This window comes from Leucoraja erinacea, chromosome 24 (genome assembly GCF_028641065.1).
Source record: "Leucoraja erinacea ecotype New England chromosome 24, Leri_hhj_1, whole genome shotgun sequence".
Taxonomy (NCBI): Eukaryota; Metazoa; Chordata; class Chondrichthyes; order Rajiformes; family Rajidae; genus Leucoraja; species Leucoraja erinaceus.
In genome coordinates this window covers 26,884,865-26,907,141 of record NC_073400.1, presented here as the reverse complement: position 1 = coordinate 26,907,141, position 22,277 = coordinate 26,884,865, and the positions used below count along the sequence as shown (strand labels likewise).

At 49.8% G+C, this 22,277-nt stretch overlaps 1 protein-coding gene across 1 annotated transcript; it reads right to left on the bottom strand.

Moving 5' to 3' along the window:
• Positions 1-1,455: 1,455 nt before the first annotated feature.
• klhdc8a (kelch domain containing 8A) lies at positions 1,456-21,919 on the bottom strand. The gene is made up of 6 exons (XM_055654874.1): positions 21,764-21,919; positions 13,087-13,566; positions 10,890-11,054; positions 9,531-9,746; positions 7,602-7,680; positions 1,456-3,353 (listed from the first exon to the last, which is right to left on the bottom strand). The coding sequence occupies exons 2-6, from the start codon at positions 13,460-13,462 to the stop codon at positions 3,155-3,157; spliced, it is 1,035 nt and encodes a 344-aa protein (XP_055510849.1). The 5' UTR covers positions 13,463-13,566; positions 21,764-21,919; the 3' UTR covers positions 1,456-3,154.
• Between the last annotated feature and the right edge of the window lie 358 nt (positions 21,920-22,277).

Below are 22,277 nucleotides of genomic sequence, written 5' to 3'. Positions count from 1 at the left end.
ACCCGGACAATCCCTCCCCCAGAAAAATCGCACTACTGCTACTGTTTGTACATATATATATTTTACTGTTCCATTATTCTATGTTCGCTCTTCTGGATGAGATGCTAACCAGAGCACCCGGAGAAAACCCACGCGGTCACAGGGAGAACGTGCAAACTCCGTGAAGACAGCACCCGTCCCAACTCTACCACTGCGCCACACTGATATAACTAACATCTTTGTCACTCCATTCTCCAGTTAAATAAGTGTTTCCCAAAATCCTTTTTCTTATATTTAGTTTAGTTTAGAGATACAGTGTGCAAAACAGGCTCTTCGCCCCCCCCCCCCCGCCCCGAGTCCACACCGACCAGTGATCCCCGCACACTGACACTATCCCACTACACACTAGGGACAATTTATATTTATAACGCCAATGATCCTGTAAGCCTTTGGCATCTTTGGCATGCGTGAGGAAACCAGACATCCCGGAGAAAACCCACGCAGGTCACGGGGAGAGCGTACAAACTCTGTACAGACAAGCACCTGTAGTCGGGATCGAACCAGGGTCTCTGGTGCTGCGAGGCAGCAACTCTCCCTATTATATCCCCTGCTGGATCGAATACTGGTGGTCTTACATCGATCACTTGCATTTTGGCCACCCTTACAAAGGGGAACATTTTCAAGTCCATTGAATCTTTTCAATCAAAATAAAGCACCTGTTCAAACACGCTTGAAGGGTTTAGTCCACGTAAGTAAACCCTTTATTACATTTCCCCATGTTTTCAAATCAATGCCGCCCTCTAGAATTTACATTGAGGTCCAAATGCATAATTGGAATACATTGCATGTGTAGGTGGTCTTGAACTCCTCCAGGTGTTGCAGCAGGAAGAATATTGACCAGTTGCATCACGGCCTGGTTCAGCAACACGAGCGCCCAGGGACCAGGAAGACTGCAGGAGATTGTGAACACTGACCGGTCCATCGCGGGTACTCACCTGCCCACCGTCGAAGGCATCTACAGGAGTCGCTGCCTCAAACAGGCAGCCAGCATCATCAGAGACCCACACCACCCTGGCCACTAACTCATCTCACTCCTGCCACCGGGAAGAAGGTAGAGGAGCCGGAAAACTGTAACGTCCAGGTTCAGGAATAGTTACTTCCCCACAGCCATCAGGCTAATAAACAATTCAACATCCAAATAAGTTCTGAACTACATAGACTTGTAGTCTTGGGGGCATTGGTTTTTCATACTTTTATTGGCTTTTTTTATACTTTTATGTGTTTCTTTGTTTTTGTATGTATTTATGTGTGTGTGTGTGTGTGTGTGTGTGTATGTGTATGTATGTATGTGTGTGTATGTATGTGTGTGTGTGTATGTATATGTATGTGTGTGTGTGTATGTGTGTGTGTGTGTGTGTGTGTGTGTGTGTATGTGTGTGTGTGTGTGTATGTGTATATATGTGTGTGTGTGTGTATGTGTGTGTGTGTGTATGTGTATATGTATGTGTGTGTGTGTGTGTGTGTATATATATATATAAATACACACACACACACACTGAACTTTAGTTTCTCATTTATTATATTGTTTATAGTCCCATCTTTACGTACTCTGTTGTGCTGTTGCAAGTAAGAATTCCATTGTTCTAGCTGGGACTAATGGCAACCAAGCGTAAACAAGGGATATGGGGAGAAGGTAGGAACGGTGTACTGATTGAGGATGATCAGCCACAATCACATTGAATGGCGGTGCTGGCTCGAGGGGCCGAATGGCCTACTCCTGCACCTAATGTCTATGTATCTATGTCTGTGTAAAGCACTCTTGACTATAAGGGGCAGTGCACTTATCCCAATGTATTTAAGAGTGATCACACCAATGCTATCGTGGTATTGGGCGACAGTCTGGAGTCTTCCATTAGGAAACAGTCTTCATCAGTATCTCTTGCTAACTCGTTCAATTCACCATCATGGTAACGGCTTCAGTTTCTTGCATTCCAAGCTCGATTATCCACGGCCATTGGATGGAGTATCTGGAGTACAACCAGAAGATGTGAATTGAGATCTTCATCCACAATCAACTGGAATCTCCATGAGCTGCAACCCAAGAGAGCTACTTGGGGCGGCACGGTGGCGCAGCGGTAGAGTTGCTGCCTTCCAGCACCAGAGACCCAGGTTCGATCCTGACTATGGGTGTGGTCTGTACGGAGTTTGTACATTCTGACCATGTGGGTTTTCTCCGCGAATTCCGGTTTCCTCCCACACTCCAAAGCCGTACAGGTTTGTAGGTTAAATGGCTTCGGTAAATATTCTGTGTCCCTAGTGTGTGAAGGATAATGTTAGTGTGCGGGGATCGCTGGTCGGTGCAAACTCAGTGGGCCGAAGGGCCTGTTTCCGCTCTGTATCTCTGATCTACTTTATTGTTCAACGTTGAGATACCAAAGGCATGAGGCTCGCATTCAACGTCAAATGTGTGGGAAGGAACTGCAGATGCTGGTTTAAACCGAATGTAGACACAGAAAGCTGGAGTAACTCAGCGGGACAGGCAGCATCCCTGGAGAGAAGGAATGGGTGACGTCTCGGGCCGAGATCTTTCTTCGGAAACCAGAACGTGGAACGTAGTAGAGTCCTTCGGCCCACAATGTCTGTGCCAAACATGATGCCAAGACAAATTATTCTCATCTGCCTCCACGTGAACCATATCCTTCCATTTCCCTGAACTTTAATGTGCCCATCTAAAAGCTTCTTAAAAGCCACCACCACCCCCGAACATCCATGTGCCCGTCTCATGTGTAGAACTCATGGGCTTCATTAACTTCACCACTGATTTCTATCCTGCACTCAAATTCACCAGCTTCTCGTTTTCACCCAACAAACTGCTAACATGGCCTGTTTCCTTCATCATCGTTACTTGTTTGAATATCTTTCATTCCTTTGTTCTTTATCTCTCCACATCATCGTCTATATCCCTCGTTTCTCTTCCCCCGGACTGTTCTGAAGAAGGGTCTCGGCCCGAAACGTCACCCATTCCTTCTCTCCAGAGATGCTGCCTGTCCCGCTGAGTTACTCCAGCGTTTTATGTCAATGTTTGGTGTAAACCAGCATCCGCGGTTGCTTCCCACACAGACGTTGCGGGATGGATCCCCCCTCACCCAGCCCGCTCTGCGTTCACCAACGAGGGCTACGAGTCGGCGAGGCAGAGAGCTTCCACGGCGTTGCTGGGTGCTTGCGCCACTCCGCCCATCACCACCAGACTGTTCCTGAAGACGGCGGCGGCGCAGGTGCAGCGGGCGGTCGGCATGGGGGGCAGCCGCTCCCACCGATTCTTCACCGGGTGCAGGGCCTCGGCCGAGTTCAGCACGGATGGCTGGTCCCCTGAAAAGCAGACACACCCCTCGTCACACATCCCCACTGTAGATCAGTGCATGTTCCTTTAACCATAAACACTGATCATCTTCCCGTCCCATCCCGTCCCTCGCAAGGACTTGGGTTTAGACTAAACCGGACATCGAACGATCAAAATGACGGCGCGAACGTTGAGGCACATTCGGGATCCACTCACATCTATCCAATGACTCCATTTACACCTCACGCTGCCTCGGCAAGGTCAGCTGCATAATCAAGGACATTCGCACCCCGACTGTTCCCTCTTCTCCCCTCTCCCATCGGGCAAAAGGAACAGAAGTGTGAAAACGCACACCTCCAGATTCAGGGGCAGTTTCTTCCCAGCTGTTATCAGGCAACTGAACCATCCCGCCACCAACTAGAGAGCGGTCCTGAGCCACTATCGACCTTATTGGAGACCCTTGGACTATCTTTGATTGGACATTACTGGACTTTAGGGGTGGCAAGGTGACGCAGCGGTAGAGTTGCTGCCTTGCAGCGCCGGAGACCCGGGTTCGATCCCAACTACAGGTGCTGTCTGTACGGAGTCTGTACGTTCTCCCCGTGAGCTGCGTGGGTTTTCTCCGAGATCTTTGGTTTCTTCCCACACTTCAAAGACATACAGGTATGTAGGTCAATTGGCTTGGTGTATGTGTAAATTGTCCCTAGTGTGTGTAGGGTAGCGTTAATGCACGGTGATCGCTGGTCGGTGCAGACTCGGTGGGCCGAAGGGCCTGTTTCCGCACTGTGTCTCTAAACTAAACGAAACTTTATCTTGCACTAAAAGTTATTCACGTTATTCCCTTATCATGTATCTGTACACTGTGGATGACTCGATTGTAATCATGTATAGTCTTTCCGCTGACTGGATAGCACGCAACAAAAGCTTTTCACTGTACCTCGGCAGATATGACGATAAACTCAGCTGAAACTCGGAGTGGCCCACATTAGTGTGCAACTATTATAAAAGATCTTCCTATAAACAACAACTGTGATTCCTGGGATGGCGGGACTTTCATATAAAGAAAGACTGGATGGACTCGGCTTGTACTCGCTAGAATTTAGAAGATTGAGGGGGGATCTTATAGAAACGTACAAAATTCTTAAGGGGTTGGACAGGCTAGATGCAGGAAGATTGTTCCCGATGTTGGGGAAGTCCAGGACAAGGGGTCACAGTTTAAGGATAAGGGGGATGTCTTTTAGGACCGAGATGAGATTTATTTTTTTCACACAGAGAGTGGTGAATCTGTGGAATTCGCTGCCTCAGAAGGTAGTTGAGGCCAGTTCATTGGCTATATTCAAGAGGGAGTTAGATGTGGCCCTGAAGAAGGGTTTCGGCCCGAAACGTTGCCTATTTCCTTCGCTCCATAGATGCTGCTGCACCCGCTGAGTTTCTCCAGCTTTTTTGTGTAACCTTCGATTCTCCAGCATCTGCAGTTCTCTTAAACATAGATGTGGCCCTTGTGGCTAAAGGGATCAGGGGGTATGGAGAAAAGGCAGGTACAGGATACTGTTGGATGATCAGCCATGATCATATTGAATGGAGGTGCAGGCTCGAAGGGCCGAATGGCCTACTCCTACACCTATTTTCTATGTTTCTATGATAAATTACCCATTGAAACCAGCCATCTTGCTATTGCCTTCTCTGTTGCTCCTGTTTCAGCTGCCTGACTTATGGGGCAAGACTTACTCACTAAGACCTTCTCTTTGTGTCGGTAAGTGGGAGAATATGGGAATAGTTGAAGGGAATGTGGGGATAATATAATGGAATTAATGCTTGTGGGTTAGCATGGACACAAAGGGCTGAACGGCCTGTTCCTGTGCCCGATCTCCCCTGCAACTCTCCCAGAGCCTATCGCTCACCCACAGAGTTTTAGTTTAGTTTAGAATGGAGATCCAGCACGGAAACAGACCCACAGGCCCACCAAGTCCGCGCCGACTAGCGATCTCCGCACACTAGCACTATCCCACACAGCAGATCCTCAGATCATGTGATAGGAGCAGAATTAGGCCATTCGGCCCATCAAGTCTACTCCGCCATTCGATTCAATCAACCAGGAACAATTTAAACTACCGAAGCCAATTGTCCTGTAAACCTGCACGCCTTTGGAGTGTGGGAGGAAACCGGAGCACCCGGAGAAAACCCACGCGGTCATGGGGAGAACGTGCAAACTCCGCACAGTCAGCACCCGTAGTCAGGATGGAACCGGGTCTCTGGCGCCGTGAGACAGCGACTCCACCACTGTGCCGCCCATGAGGTGGAGGGAAATGGACAGAAGATGTTTCAGTTCATGATCCATTCTCGAGCTCCCCTCTATCCCATCAGACTGAAGGAGGGTCCCAAACCCTGACCAGGACTACTTTCAGAATGTAGTGTTAAATGAAAGTCAAATATCACTTGTGAGTTCACCCCGGAGTCATGACCAATCCTTTAATGAAAAGCAGAGGAGGAAAGATTTTGTAGGCGGCTGGATGATGTGAATTGCCAGGGTGAATTCCCAGGGTAAAATCCCACCCAAATCCATCTGATATGTCACTGAATTGATTCCAATGGCTGATTTCTTTCTCGTGGCCTTTAGCAACCCCTGCTGGTAACAACCCGCAATTGCAAATGCATAAAGTTCGGAGTTGACCATTCATATTCAATTATGTAAGGGCCGCACAGTGGCACAGCAGGGACAGGATCGATCCTGACCTCAACTGTTGCCTTTGTGGAGTTTGCACGTTCTCCCCGTGAGTTCTCCTCAGAGTACTCCGGTTTCCTCCCACATCCCAGAGACGTGCAGGTTCGTAGGTTAATTGGCCCTCTGTAAATTGTCCGAAGAAGGGTCCCGACCCGAAAAGTCACCCATCCTTGTTCTCCATGGATGCTGTCTGACCCGCTGAGTTACTCCAGCACTTTGTGTCTTTTCTCTGTAAATGGCCTCTTGTGTTCAGGGGGGATGCATGTAAAAGTGGGATAACATAGAACGGTGGGTGTGGAGAGGATGTTTCCATTAGTGGAAGAGTCTAGAACTAGACTCAGAATTAAAGGACGTTCTTTTAGGAAGGAGATGAGAAGAAATTTCTTTAGTGAGAGGATGGTGAATCTGTGAAATTCTTTGCCACAGAAGGCTGTCTAATCTGGCCTCCTGATATGTGCTTTCAGACTATCACTGTCAGTGGATATTTTTAACGCAGATAGATTCTTGATGGGGAGAAAGCAGGAGAAGGGGGTTAGGAGGGAGAGAGAGAGATCAGCCATGATTGAATGCAGGGTAGAGCTTGATGGGCTTTTAATGGCCTCCCCTGACATTCTATTTCTATTATCCTTATGAAAATTAGTTCTATATTTTCAGAGAAATTTATTAGAACTGAAATTTAGAGCAAAGGTAGCCTTATTCCATTGCACCTGTGACCCCCCTAAATCCCCAAAAATTCCATGTGGGGATTTGCCAGGGCCCCCAATTGGGAATCATTTAGTAATGCGCCCACCGGGTGCTAACCATTAGAAATTCTAGCCTACACACTAGGGAAAGTTTTTACAGAAGCTGCAAACTGGGGTTTTGAATGTAGTTTGAAAGGTGTCAAAACGGGGAGAAGGTATTCAGTAAGACAGATAGTCAGGATCGAGTTCTCCGCTGTACTTACCGCTGCCCCCCCGCTCAATGTTTAAGACACAACAGGCAACCCAGGTCGAGACCCTTCCAGTCTGATGAGATCCCGACGGCCACAAAGTCTGGCCCTGAGTTCTTTTGGTCTTCATTGTTGACTGCTACAACGTGGCAACTAAATGAGCAATTAATACCGGCCTTGATTAAAATCTTTGTCCAATTTAATTCCGGGAATGAGCTGCCTGTGCCCAGATGAGCGGGAGGGGGGGAGTTTAAAAGGGGGGGTGGGGGGGGGTAGAGGGAGTGGAGAGGAGAGTGGGAGACACTAGAGGTCATAGCCTTTAAAGCACGTTCTTTTAGAGGAGATGAGGAGAAATTTCTTTAGAGAGGGAGGTGAATGGTGAAATTCTTTTCCAAGAAGGGGAGGGGGTGGGCAGAGATAAATGGGATGGGTAGGGGGATGGGCTGGGATGGGGAGTTGTTAGGAGGGGAGAGAGAGATACACGCCATGATTGAATGCAGGGGGAGGGAATGATTCTATGGGGAGAGGAGAGATGGGTGAAGAATAAAATCCATGGGGATGAGGGAAGATATTTAGAATGGGCTAACTAGAAATGGCAGTGGAGTGAGTGTATGGGTCAGAGGGGGGGGCCCCCCGCCACAACAACCCTGGAGAAATGCGGCCACAAAGGGGTCTTCATGTTCAAGTGGGTGGTCTTTGTCCAGCCGCCTGTGCAGCGGGGGGGGGGGGGGGGGGTTGAGGAGGGGGGGGGGGGGGGGGGGGGAGAGGGGCACTTAAGCAAGAAAGTGAGCGAGAGGGAGAGGGAAGGGATGGGGGGAAGGGGTGGGGAAGATGGGGAGGGGGGAGGGGGGATGGGAGAGAGGGGCGAAGGAGATGGGGGAAGGGGTGGGAGGGGATGGGGAGGGGGGGATGGAGAAAGAGAGGGAGGGGAGAGGGAGGGGACGGGGGGAGAGGGGGGAGGGGGGGAGTGGGGAGAGGAAGATGGGGGTGAGGGAGGAGGGGAAGGGGGGGAGTGGGAGTGGGAGGGGGGGGGGGAGGAGAGGGGGGGAGATGGGGAGAGGTGGGGGAGGGGAAAGGGAGGAGGGGAAGGGAGGGAGGGGGAGTGGGATTGGGAGGGGGGAGGGATGGGTGGAGACAGAGAGGGGGTGGGGAGGGAAAGAGGAGAAAGGGAGAAGGAAAGAGGAGGAGGAGAAAGAGAGAGAAGAGGAGTGAGGGGTGAAAGAGAGAGCGGCCGAGGTGTACAGGCACAGTTTGGGGAGAGAGATAGAGAGAGAGTCGACTGGTTCTTGATTCCCATACTCTGGGTAAAAGACTCTGTATGTTCACCCTGTCTATCCCCCTCATGATTTTATACACCTCTAGAAACTAATTCCTCAATCCAGCCTAGCACAGATTTTGGGGCAGCACGGTGGCGCAGCGGTAGAGTTGCTGCCTCACAGCGCTATAGACCCGGAGTTTGTAAGTTCTCCCCGTGACCGCGTGGGTTTTCTCCGGGTGCCCCGGTTTTCTCCCACACACTGGCTTCGGTAAACTATCCCTCGTGCGGGTAGGATAGCGCTAGAGTACGGGGGTCGCTGGTCGGCGCGGACTTGGTGGGCCGATGGGCAAATTTCCACGCTGTATCTCTAAACTAAACTACCCGGCAACACCTCGTAAATCGTCTCCGCATTCTTTGCGTCTCATTGGATTTTTTCCTCCCGATTATGCCCGGCTGGTTGGTGTGCACAAGGGTACCTTAGGTCACGAGGTTCTCCCTGCACCCAAGTCATTGTGTGGCATTCAACTTAAAGTAATTTGATGGGACAGACTGCGAGAGATATGTACATAGAAAATAGAAACATAGAAAACAGGTGCAGGAGTAGGCCATTCGGCCCTTCGAGCCAGCACCGCCATTCGATATGATCATGGCTGATCATCCAACTCAGTATCCCATCCCTGCCTTCTCTCCATACCCCCTGATACCTTTAGAAACATAGAAAATAAGTGCAGGAGTAGGCCATTCGGCCCTTCGAGCCTGCACCTCCATTCGATATGATCATGACTGATCATCCAACTCAGTATCCCATCCCTGCCTTCTCTCCATACCCCCTGATCCCTTTAGCCACAAGGGCCACATCTAACTCCCTCTTAAATATAGCCAATGAACTGGCCTCAACTACCTTCTGTGGCAGAGAATTCCACAGATTCACCACTCTCTGTGTAAAAAATGATTTTCTCATTTCGGTCCTAAAAGATTTTTAGCCACAAAGGTTCTGCACTTCCCCAACATCGGGAACAATCTTGCTGCATCTAGCCTGTCCAACCCCTTAAGAAATTTGTAAGTTTCTATAAGATCCCCCCTCAATCTTCTAAATTCTAGGGAGTACAAGCCGAGTCCATATCCCTCCAAACCTGTCCTATCCATGTACCTGTCGAACTGTTTCTTGAATGTCGGGATAGCCCCGGCCTCGACCACCTCCTCTGGCAGCTTGTTCCATGCACCCACCGCCCTTTGTGTGAAAAAGACTCGATGGGCTGAATGGCCCAACTCTGCTCCAACGCCTCATGGCCTTACCTACCCTGCTCAATGTCAAACACCTCCACGTTCTTCACAAACTTGGGTTTCTTGTAGCCCCGTGCCTGCTGGAGACCTCCCAGACTGAGGAAGCTCGTCTCCGTCATCACGTAGCTGGAGAAGGACCTCCGGCATGGAACGCTGGGAAACCTGCTCCACACCCTGGTCTCCGTGTCAAAGACTTCAAAGGCCGTGACGGGGTTCTTTGCTTGTCTCCCACCTACCCAGGGGAAAAAACAGTGTTGCGTTATGTTCTCAAACGTCGGTTAGGTGGGTGTTGAGTGCAGTGTGGTTCAGTTTCGTTAAGAGATACAGCACAGAAACAGGCCCTTCAGCCCACCGAGTCCATGCTGACCAGCGATAGAGTCATAGAGTGATACAGTGTGGAAACAGGCCCTTCGGCCCAACTTGTGCTGTGCTGTTCTGCGTTCTACAAGCATGGTTAGTGTTTCAAGTCGCCGCCTCCACATGGGAAGTCACATCAAGGTACCCATCCACAAAGCTACCAGCAACACGTCTACCTGCCAGGATATACAGTCATAGAGTGATACAGTGTGGAAACAGGCCCTTCGGCCCAACTTGCCCACACCGGCCAACATGTCCCATCCACACTAGTCCCACCTGCTTGCGTTTGGCCCATATCCCTCCAAACCTGTCCTATCCACGTACCAGTCAAGCTGTTTCTTAAACTTTGGGATAGCCCCAGCCTCAACTACCTCCTCTGGCAGCTTGTTCCATGCACCCACCACCCTTTGTGTGAAAATGCTAACCCTCAGATTTCTATTAAATCTTTTCCCCTTCACCTTAAACCCATGTCCTCTGGTCCTCGATTCACCCACTCTGGGAAAGAGACTCTGTGCATCTATTTTTTTTTTAAAGATTGTGTCCACACATTAACCTACACACACTAGGGGCAATTTTACAATGTTACCAAGCCAATTAGCCTACAAACCTGTACATCTTTGGAGTGTGGGGGGAAACCGGAGATCCCGGAGAAAACCCACGCAGGTCATTGGGGGGTAATGTACAAACTCCGTACAGACAGCGCCCGTAGTCAGGATTGAACCCGGGTCTCTGGCGCTGAGAGGCAGCAACTCGACTGCTGTGCCACCGTACCGCTCTGAACTTCAACGGCAATAGGGGAAGTGCAGCCCCGACGTTGCGAAAGGCAGTCTGGAAAAGTGGAATAGACTTGATGGGCCGAATGGCCTAATTCTACTCATATCCCTTATGACCTTATGACCTTAACCCAAAACGTCACCTACTCCTTTTCTCCAGTGATGCTGCCGGGCCCGCTGAGTAACTCCAGCATGTTGTGTCGAACAGCAATCGAAGCTTACTTTCTCAACGCACGGGGACTTACCGAATACGTGGATCTTGCCGGCGTGGAAGAAGGCACTGGCTGCATATCTAGGTGTTGGCATGGCATGGAGGGCATGCCAGGCATCACTCCTGACGTCGTACTGCTGGAGGTGACCTCGTGGAAACGTGTCTGACCCCATGCCGCCCACCGCATACACCTGGCAGTCTGTAAACACACACGTCGTCACATTCACTGCAGCTTTCAATTCATGCCTACATTGTTTCTTACTTTTGTGTGCGTGTCTGTGTGTGTGTGTGTGTGTGTGTGTGCGTACATGTCTATGTGTGTGTGTGCGCGTGTCTGTGAGTGTGTGTGTGTGTGTGTGCGTGTGCGTGCATGTCTACATGTGTGTGTGCGTGTCTGTGTGTGTGCGTGTGTCCATGTCTATGTGTGCGTGTCTATGTGTGCGTGTCTATGTGTGTGCGTGCGTGCGCGTGTCTGTGTGTGTGTGCGCGTGTCTGTGTGTGTGTGCGCGTGTGTCTGTGTGTTTGTGTGTGTGTGTGCGTGCGTGCGTGTCTATGTGTGCGTGTCTATGTGTGTGCGTGCGTGCGCGTGTCTGTGTGTGTGCGTGCGTGCATGTGTGTGTGCGTGTGTATATGTGTGTGCGTGCGTGCGCGTGTGTGTGTGTGTGTGTGTGTGTGTGTGTGTGTGTGTGTGTGCATGTCTGTGCGTGTGTGTGTGCGTGTCTGTGTGTGTGTGTGCATGTCTACGTGTGTGTGTGCGTGTCTGTGTGTGTGTGTGTGTGTGTGCGTGCGTGCGCGTGTGCTATTTCTGCAGGGAAGCAGCACTGAATTTAGTCAGAAAATACATGTGGTTGTTGCTGGGCGGTGGTAATGGTTCCTGGTTGTTTTTCTCCTAACAGCTGCAAGAAGCACTCACTACCTTTCAAGGAAAGAGGAGTAACTCTCATTACTCGTGATAAGTAGGCAGCTGGTAAAGTTCTGAAGAAACATTATTATTTATCCCAAAATTGGCCCCTTGTGAAAGAGGAACCTCATTCAATCTTCTTCAGTGACCCGAGAATCACGTCACGCAGGAGGAGTCTATTCAGTCTATTGCGCTCTTTCGAAGGAGCTATCAATTGGCCCACATTCCACGTTCCATCCGCACACCCTGCACAGTTTTCCTTTTTAATATTTGTCCAACTTCCCTTTGTAAAGTTATCACAATATCTAATTCCACTGCCCTTGCAGGTCAGAAAATCTTGATCATCGTTACTCCCGGTAGGGTTAGAGGGGAGGCACGGTGGCGCAACTGTAGAGTTGCTGCCTCTCAGCGCCAGAGACTGGGGTTCGATCCTGACCGCAGGTGCTGTCTGTATGTTCTCCCCGCGAACTGCGTGGGTTTTCTTCGGGTGCTCCGGTTTCCTCCCACGCTCCAAAGACGTAGGGGTTTGTGGGTTAATTGGCTTGGTAAAATTGTATGTAAAATAGGGCTAGTGGATGCTGATTCGGTGGACTGAAGAGGCTGTTTCCGGTTTCTACCTCTGAACTAAACTAGTATGAAGGAAATCCCCCCACTCCGCTTGCAATCCATGTAACATTGCTCCTTAATCCAAGACAATGACAATGACAGGACACCCATCAGTTGAACGTTCTCTATCAGTATTTAAGAAGGAACTGCAGATGCTGGAAAATCGAAGGTACACAAAAAAGCTGGAGAAACTCAGCGGGTGCAGCAGCATCTATGGAGCGAAGGAAATAGGCAACGTTTCGTGCCGAAACGTTGCCTATTTCCTTCGCTCCATAGATGCTGCTGCACCCGCTGAGTTTCTCCAGCTTTTTTGTGTACATTTGTCTATCAGTACCCTATCAAACTTTGAAGGCCTTTAATAAATCTCCTTAAATCTCCTATCTCGTCTACATATTCCCGAGATTTAGTTTAGTTCAGAGATGCAGCGCGGAAACAGGCCCTTCGAGTCCGCGCCGACCAGCGATCCCCGCACACTAACACAATCCGACACACACCCCGGGGACAATTTTACATTGATACCCAGCCAATGAACCTACAAACCTGTACGACCTTGGGAGTGTGGGAGGAAACCGGAGATCTCGGAGAAAACCCACACAGGTCACGGGGAGAACGTGCAAACTCCGCACAGAGAGCGCCCGCAGTCAGGATGGAAGCCGGGTCTCTAGTGCTGTAAGACAGCAGGTCTACCGCTAGATCTAGATTTCTCGTCAGTGGCAGTAATTACCTTTGACGATCGCCGAGATGCCCATGGCAGCTTCCAACAAGGGTTTCTTCTTCTCCCATTTGCCTTCCTCGACGTTGTACATCTCCACGGTGGAGAGGGGGTTCTGGTGGACCCCCATGCCCCCCATCACGAGTACCCGCTTGCCAAGGGCCGCCACGGCAGCGCCCGCCCGTGCAGTGGGCATGGGCGGCAGGGTGGTCCACTGGTTGGCCTCTGGGGTGTAGGCCTCGCACACGTTCATGGGGGTCCCGCTCTCGTCACAGCCCCCGATGAGGTAGAGTCGCCCCCCGCTCTCCACCGGGGCGCAGTAGACACGGCCGATGGCCAGGGGTGCCAGCGACTGCCAGTGGAAGGACTTGGTGCTGGGCACAGACATGGTGTTTCATGTCCCCTCCCTCAGACGTGGCCCGTCTGGCCCAGTACACAGCCTGGTTTTAAGCTGCGGCAATCTCTCCCCGGGCAGCGCAAAGAATATCGCGTCTGTAAAGGAAAAATAAAGATGCGGTGATCGACAACTTGTAAACGCTAATAGACATTTAGTGCGGCACGGTGGCGCAGCGGTAGAGTTGCTGCCTTACAGCGCCAGAGACCCGGGTTCCATCCTGACTACGGGTGCTGTCTGTACAGAGTTTGTATGTTCTCCCAGTGTCCTATGTAAGTTTTCTCCGGGAGCTCCGGTATCTTCCTACGCTCTGATTGTACGGAAATTTTCCATGGGACCATGTGGGTTTTCTCCAGGTGCCCCCAGTTTCCTCCCACGTTTCAAAGACGTACAGGTTTGTAGGTTAATTGGCTTTGTAAAAATTGTACAATGTCCCTAGTGTGTATAGGATAGTGTTATTATCAAAGATTATTAAGGGTTTGGACACGCTAGAGGCAGGAAACATCTTCCCGATGTTGGGGGTGTCCAGAACCAGGGGACACAGTTGAAGAATAAGGGTTGAGGAACGGAGATGAGGAAAACACACTTTTTCACACAGAAAGTTGTGAGTCTGTGGAATTCTCTGCCTCAGAGGGCGGTGGAGGCCGGTTCTCTGGATACTTTCAAAAGAGCTTGATAGGGCTCTTAAATATAGCGGTGTCAGGGGATATGGGGGGGAAGGCAGGAACGGGGTACTGATGCTGGCTCGAGGGGCCGAATGCTACCCTCTGCCGAATGCTACCCCCTGCACCTATTGTCTATGCCGGGATCGCTGGTCGGCGCAGACTCGTTGGGCTGAAAGGTCTATTTCCGCGCTGTATCTCTGAAAAAAAAACTAAAGGTAAACAGTGCCAAATGACTTAACTATTATGTCTTCATGGAGAGACGACCATTATACATTTCATTGTCCAAGCACGGGATGGGACCACGTAGCAGTCAAAAGCTTTGGTTGAAATCATCCAGACCCTACAATGCTTAGCCTGCAGGAGGCCACAACACACTAACAGAGGCAGCGTGAAGTCCTTCTCAGTTATTTACAGCTACTACGAGGAGTCCTAGCAACAGCTGATGTCACGCTGTGAGCTTCTGTAGCCAGGCAACAGCATCAGCTTTGATAACCTGCACATCCCCGCAGAATAATCCTGTCACATGTACAACTCATTTGCAGGGGCCACACTCTTGCATTATGGCCATTTAATCAGATCTAGGAGAGGTTTGCAATCTGTGTCTTGACTCAACAGCTGACTTTCTTGAGAGCTCGGTTTGGCCTCAGCTAGTTGTCCATCTCATCATAGAAACATAGAAATTAGGTGCAGGAGTAGGCCATTCGGCCCTTCGAGCCTGCACCGCCATTCAATATGATCATGGCTGATCATCCAACTCAGTATCCTGTCCTGCCTTCTCTCCATACCCCCTGATCCCTTTAGCCACAAGGGCCACATCTAACTCCCTCTTAAATATAGCCAATGAACTGGCCTCAACTACCTTCTGTGGCAGAGAATTCCACAGATTCACCACTCTCTGTGTGAAAAATGTTTTTTTCATCTCGGTCCTAAAAGATTTCCCCTTTATCCTTAAACTGTGACCCCTTGTTCTGGACTTCCGCAACATTGGGAACAATCTTCCTGCATCTAGCCTGTCCAACCCCTTAAGAATTTTGTAAGTTTCTATAAGATCCCCCCTCAATCTTCTAAATTCTAGCGTGTACAAGCCGAGTCTATCCAGTCATGTAGCAGTTCCGGCCCAACTGTGTTGGATTCTATGTCACTAGCTTGGCGGACTGGTTGCTAAATGGGTCATTGCACCATGAGCTGGTGAAGCCAGGATCACACTCTGAACCTGGCACAGTCACCATTGAGAAAGTGGGATAACATGAATGTGTGGGTCGATGGTCGCCGTTGACTCGGTGAGCTGAGGGGGCCGTTTCTACGCAGCATATTTCACTCAGTCAATCAATGTAGTTTAGTTTAGTTCCACAGCACGGAAGCAGGCCCCTCGGTCCACCGAGTCTGCACTGACCAGCGATCCCCGCACACTAACACTATCCTACACACAATAGGGACAATTTACATTTATACCAAACTTGTACGTCTTTGGAGTTTGGGAGGAAACTGAAGATCTCGGAGGAAACCTATGCGGGTCACGGGGTGAACGTGCAAACTCCGTACAGACAGCACTCATAGTCGGGATCGATGCAGAGTACCTGGTGCTGTACGGTAGCAACTCTACCGCTACGCCACCTTGCCGCCCCTAATTTGGATTAGGAAGAGGTACGGTAATTGTAAAGGATTGTACAACGTTGAATGTTGCTGCAATAACCAACCACCAAAAATCAGCACCACTTCCAAAAGAATGATGATGGTTTTGAGACATTGGGACAGTCTTGCACTCCCTACACACTAGAGGCAATTTACACAGACCGACTTCGGGAACCACAAGCCGCATGAGCTTCGACTGCCCCGACGCGAGAGCTTCGACCGCCGGCTGCGGGAGCTTCGACGGCCCCGACGGATGGCTCGACTGCTCCGACTGCGGGAGAATAAAGAGGATGAAGATTGGAATTTTTTTCTGCCTTCCATCACAGTGAGGATGTGACTGGATGTTCATGTTAACTTATATGAAGTTGTGTGTCTTGTTGCTTTTTTATTCGTATGGCTGTACGGTAATTCGCAGACCACTGTACCTTAATTGGTTCATGAGACAATAAAAGACCGTTGAAACCTATAGACCTGCACGTCTTTGGGATGTGGGAAGAAAACCCTGGCAAACACATGGTTTTAAGAGATTGGGCTTTGACGGGATGTCTTTCACTCCCAACACACTAGGAGCAATTTACTGAGGCCAATATGAGGCCTGTCGAGGAACAGCTTCTTTCCGGCGGCTGTCACTCTACTCAACAACGTACCTCGGTGACTGCCAATCACCACCCCCCCCCCGGACACTTATTATTATTTATTCAAATCGTTTGCTATGTCGCTCTTCCAGGGAGATGCTAAATGCATTTCGTTGTCTCTGTACTGTACACTGACAATGACAATTAAAATTGAATCTGAATCTGAATCTGAATAAGACTTTGAAATATGCGTCTTGAGTACAGCAACAAAATGCGACCAAGCACTCCCTCTACGTCAGTTGCTACAGTTGTTTGTCAACATCCTGCGACATGCAAGTCTTCATACAGAATATCAGGAGATTTTTCTGTCTAAAACCGAAGATAGGCACAAGATGCTGGAGTAACTCAGCGGGACAGGCAGCATCTTGGAGAGAAGGAATGGGTGACGTTTTGGATCGAGACCCTTCTTCAGATCTTTCCTTACTTCCTACCCATTCCTTCTCTCCAGACATGCTGCCTGTCCCGCTGAGTTACTCCAGCATTTTGTGTTCGGTTTAAAGCAGCATCTGTAGTTCCTTCCTACACAATATACGGGAGGAGGTTTGACTATAGGAGGGGGCACATGACAAAAATGATCCTACCCACACCTGCCCTCAAGACAGACATGCCTGCCAGAGGATAGACAGAGGATAGCTGGAGTAACTCAGCGGGTCAGACAGCATCTCTGGAGAGAAGGTGTAGGTGACGTTTCGGGTCGACATCCTTCTTCAGACCGGTAGTCAGGGGAATGAGAAACTAGAGAGATAAATGGTGATATAAAGAGATATAGAACAAACTACTGAAAGATATGTAAAAAAGTAAGATGATGAAAGAAAGGTGGAGCCCACAATGGTCCATTGTTTGCAGTGGGCTAGGTGTTAAGGACAGAAATTCTAACAGTTTTAAATACAATAAAGATTTTTTTTTAAATTATACCATTAAATAATTGAAAAAAAAGTCAGGGGATTCATAGAATTGTGATACGAATGGGACAGAGACACACAGAGTCGGCATGAACCCGAAGGGCCTGTTTCCACGCCGGATCGCTAAAGTTTAAAGATTCCTGATTTCAGGAATTCAGCATGGAATTGATTTCGATGGATAATGATTGCAGAAATGCAGTACCTCGAACTCTGGTGCAGGATTATTCTTCTGCAAGTATTTAGCAAACAAGTTACGTGAGTTATAATTGCCAGTGAAATCTGACCTAGTTTGTGCAGGTGCTTTTGTTGGAACCTCAGTGACTGTGAAGCCAGTTAAAGCCAATTGGGATAAAACATGAATCATTCTGCTGCTGCTGCAGGTTGTGAGAAATTACAATGAGAATCAGTGCATGGTGCAACGACCGGCCTAAACCCAATGAATATATTTTAGTTTCAGTTTGGTTTAGTGATACAGTGCGGAAACAGGCCCTTCGGCCCACCGAGTCTGTGCCGACCAGCGCTCCCCGCACACTTGCACTATCCCACACACACACTAGGAACAATTTACATTTATACCAAGCTAATTAGCCCACAAAATTGTACGTCTTTGGGGTGTGGGAGAAAACCGGAGTTCCCGGAGAAAACCCACGCAGGTCACGGGGGGAGCGTACAAACTCCGTACAGACAGCACCCGTAGTCGGGATCGAACCTGGGTCTCTGGCGCTGTGAGGCAGCAACTCTACCGCTGCGCCACCGAACCGCCTTAAGTGAAATATTTAGATTTAGCCTCACCCGCTGAGTTTCTCCAGTATTTTTTGTCTACCTTCATTTAGTGAGGATGTAAGCTTGTCGAAGGCTCGCCTGTCGGCATCACTGGGAGAGGGAGGAGGAGAGAAGTCGGGCACGAGGAGTAAGGGCCGGTAGGGCGGGGTAATAGACAATAGGTGCAGGAATAGGCCATTCGGCCCTTCGAGCCAGCACCGCCATTCAATGTGATCATGGCTGATCATCCCCAATCAGTACCCCGTTCCTGCCTTCTCCCCATATCCCCTGACTCCGCTATTTTTAAGAGCCCTGTCTAGTTCTCTCTTGAAAGCATCCAGAGAACCTGCCTCCACCGCCCTCTGAGGCAGAGAATTCCACAGACTCACAACTCTCTGTGAGAAAAAGTGTTTCCTCATCTCTGTTCTAAATGGTTTACTCCTTATTCTTAAAATGTGGCCCCTGGCTCTGGACTCCCCCAACATCGGGAATATGTTTCCTGCCTCTAGCGTGTCCAAGCCCTTAACCATCTTATATGTTTCAATGAGATCCCCACTCATCCTTCTGAACTCCAGAGTGTACCGCCAGCACCTTCATGGTCGGCTGCAGGAGGCGCCCCCAGGACACAAAAATAGCCGGGCGAGGAGAGGAGAGGGACGTTGGTTCACGGGAACTGCTCTAGTACATCGAGTGCGTGGGCCGACTGGATTTTGAATGATGGCGGTGCCTGCATGTGTAATGTATGCAAAATGAATTCCACTGTGTAGTTGCATATGTGACAAATAACGCACCATCGAACCATTGAAGCCATAAAGCCCAAGAGACCCCAGTTTTGATCCACAAGGAGACAGAGGCTATGAGTGCTTTCATCACATTGGGTAGTGTCCTGCTGGATATGGTGCATGGCCACAAGAAAATCCTTTGCACCCTCATCTCCAAAGTCTGTAACTTTATATCACTGAGCAAAGCTCAATGTGCTGGATTAATTCAGTGTGTCAGGCAGCATCTGAGCAGGGAATGGATAGGCAACGTTTCAGGTCGGGACCGTTCTTCAAACCAACTGCAGTTTCCTTGTGTCTCTAAACTTAAAGCACTCATCGGTGACGGGGCCAATAATCCAAACACCTTTTTTTCGGTGCAACAATGAGGGACTGCTACAATAAATGAATGAATGAATAAGTTTATTGGCCGAGTATTCACATACAAGGAATTTGCCTTGGTGCTCCGCCCGCAAGTGACAACACGACATACAGTGACAGTTAGGAATGACACATAAAACGTTAAACATTAATAATAAAACATTATTGATTAAACATGTGAATTAAATAAATTACCAGAGCAACTGCAGGAATTGTTGTTCAGGTGAGACCTTAGACGGAGTCTTCATCTGGTCAGAAAACATCGCATGCTTCTATTTTTCAAAGATGAGCAGGGGGATTATTTCCCAAATCTAGACAAATATTTATCCGACAGCGGGTATCACCAAAACAAATTGCCTGCTAACTCAGCAGCAGCATGAGTTGGATGATCAGCCATGATCATATTGAATGGCGGTGCAGGCTCGAAGGGCCGAATGGCCTACTCCTGCACCTATTTTCTATGTTTCTATGTTTAACCGATTCCCTCTCACAATTCCATGAACTGCCCTGGTCACATACCTATACATTGAATAATTCACACTGGCCAATTGGCATAGCAGCGCATCTTTGTGAAGTGGGGAGAAAGCAGAGCAGCCCAGAGTCTGGAGGGAGTATCTCAACCCGAATCGTCACCTACTCCTTCCTTCTCTCCAGAGATGCTGCCTGACCCGCTGAGTTACTCCAGCTTTTTGTGTCTATCCATCCCAAGGCCGTCTTAACGCATGGGCACGCTGGGCAGTTGCCCGGGGCCACCATGGCCATAGGGGCCTCATCCTGATCTATGTATTGTGGAATGTTCTTGTAGAACATGAAGACGGCGAAGAACATCGAATGTGCATGACGGCATATTTGATTCGGCATAAAGAAACCTGAAGTGTAGAGGCCCCAGTGCACTGCTTTGCCCGGGGGCTTATAATGCTGTTAATACGTCCCTCATCCATGCCAGAGGAATGTGGTAACGTCGTGGTCTCAGCCACAAGAGAGAACATTCTCCAAAGACAGCACCCCAGGTCAGGATCAAACCCAGGTCGCCACTAATTGTCTGTTCAGCTTACGGGAGGTGAGCAGTGGCCAGCATCCTTTCTCCAAGAGAAACCAAAGTAATGATTTCTAGTGGGTTGACAGATTTAGGCCACGCTCTACCAGGGGATGGCAAGGTGCCCAGTTCTGCTGTTGTTAAAGCTGTGAAAGATATCTCATTAAAAAGTTAGCAGTGATGTCACTTCTGGCCAGCGTCTTTCTTGCACATGGTCCCTGTGTTTCTTCAGCTTCCCCCACTCCTCCCCTCCACCCAGTACCCCCTCCATAACCCAACCCCTCCCCCCCCCACCCTTCAAGTACCCCATCCCCCCTCTAATTACCCCCACTGCTCCTCCCCCCCAATTCCCCCTTCCCCTCTCCACCTCCCTCCCCTCCCATGTTCTGCAATCCCCACCCCTCCTGTCTCCAACCCTCCCCTTCCCGCCCCAACTACAGTCCCCCTCCCCACCCATATCCCAACTTTCTCTCCCCGTCCAATTCCTCCTCCCCCCAATCCCCCACTCCAATCCCTTACCCCTCCCCATCCCCAGTCTCCTACACCCCTCTCCTCCCCAGTCCCTATCCCTCTCCTTCCCAGCCCCCCGCCCAACTCCCCCTCCTCAGTTCACTAACCCCCTTCCCAATCCCTCACCCCCTCCCCATCCCCTCCCCGCCCATTCCCCCCACTGGCGAGCGCTTAGGGCTCAGAGACCCCAGGGATATGGGGGGGGGGGGGGGGACAACAGGAACGGGGTACTGATTTTAGATGATCAGCCATGGTCATATTGAAGGGCAGTGCTGGCTCGAAGGGCCGAATGGCCTACTCCTGCGCCTATTTTCCATGTTTCTATGTTTTTCTAACCGCTACCACGGCGCACCAAGTCTGAGTCTCAGCAGCGGGCAGCGACAGCTCCGGACGAACGTTGTGGGTGGGAGACAAAAATGCTAGAGAAACTCAGCGGGTGCAGGCAGTAGTATCTATGGAGCGAAGGAAATAGGCAACGTTTCGGGCCGATTCCTCCATAGATGCTGCTGCCTGCACCCGCTGAGTTTCTCCAGCATTTTTGTCTACCTTCGATTTGATTCCAGCATCCTCAGTTCCTTCTTAAACAAGAACGTGGTGGGTGGTCGCACTGAGCTTTCCATTGCATTGTTCGCCGGCCCATTTACCCCCCCCCCCACCCCCCCCCCCCGTCACCCCCACATAGAAACAATCAGGAAGCCCCTTCCAAATAACTCAACGCACCAACTCCTTCTCCCAAAGCGAGAGGAAGGGGGAGACTCTACCGCTGGGATCAAATCTTTTTGCACAAAAAAACCCCACTCTTTTAAATGCATTCAACCGCACAGCAATACATGCATTAAATTGCATTTAAAAGGCAGATTGGGTGAGCAATATGTTGCATTTAAAATAGCAGATTGGGTTAAATGGATGAGCAATATATTGTATATACAAGATTAGATTGTTGTGAAAAGAAGAATTGATTCCAGCGGTAGTGTTTCTAAATATCTATATATATATGAATATATTTAACGCTACCTGCAAGGTCCGTTCACCAGGCAGCAGGGGAAGACCCTGTAAATGTTCCATTAAACCGGGAGCCGTTCCTTCACCGTGCTAAAAGGCAGCCTGGCTCCAGCTTGGGAGGGTGGCAGTTTCTACTCTGCTCATCATCCGAAACCAACCCTCCTGCACACGGGGGGTGGACGGACGCAGCGCCAGGTGACAACAACCGCGGGCGGGATCGTATTGGTAAAGAGTTTTGTTGTTGCCGCGTTTCTCAAGCGGCAGGAACTTTTGAAGTGTTGCCATTCGGGCGCTGGGCGTCTGAGAAGGTGGCTTCATCGTGACCTTGCAGAGAGACACGGATATCAAAAGACTCGGAGTGTTTTGAGTAGGGAGGAACAAACTGCAGATGCTGGTTTAAACTGGAGAGGGGAAGAGTGAGTGGGGTAGGGGGGAGAGAGGGGGAAGAGTGTGGAGGGAGGGGGAGTGCGGTGAGAGGGGGAAGAGTGGGAGTGTTTTATTGTTAGACAGATAGAACAATGGAACT

Bases quoted from the DNA above. Each gene is read 5' to 3' on its own strand.
- klhdc8a (XM_055654874.1), bottom strand. From the start codon at position 13,462: ATGTCTGTGCCCAGCACCAAGTCCTTCCACTGGCAGTCGCTGGCACCC. The intron at 11,055-13,086 runs GTAATTACTGCC...GTGTGTTTACAG, and splicing joins CATCTCGGCGATCGTCAAAG to ACTGCCAGGTGTATGCGGTG. The intron at 9,747-10,889 runs GTAAGTCCCCGT...TCCCCTGGGTAG, and splicing joins CGGCAAGATCCACGTATTCG to GTGGGAGACAAGCAAAGAAC.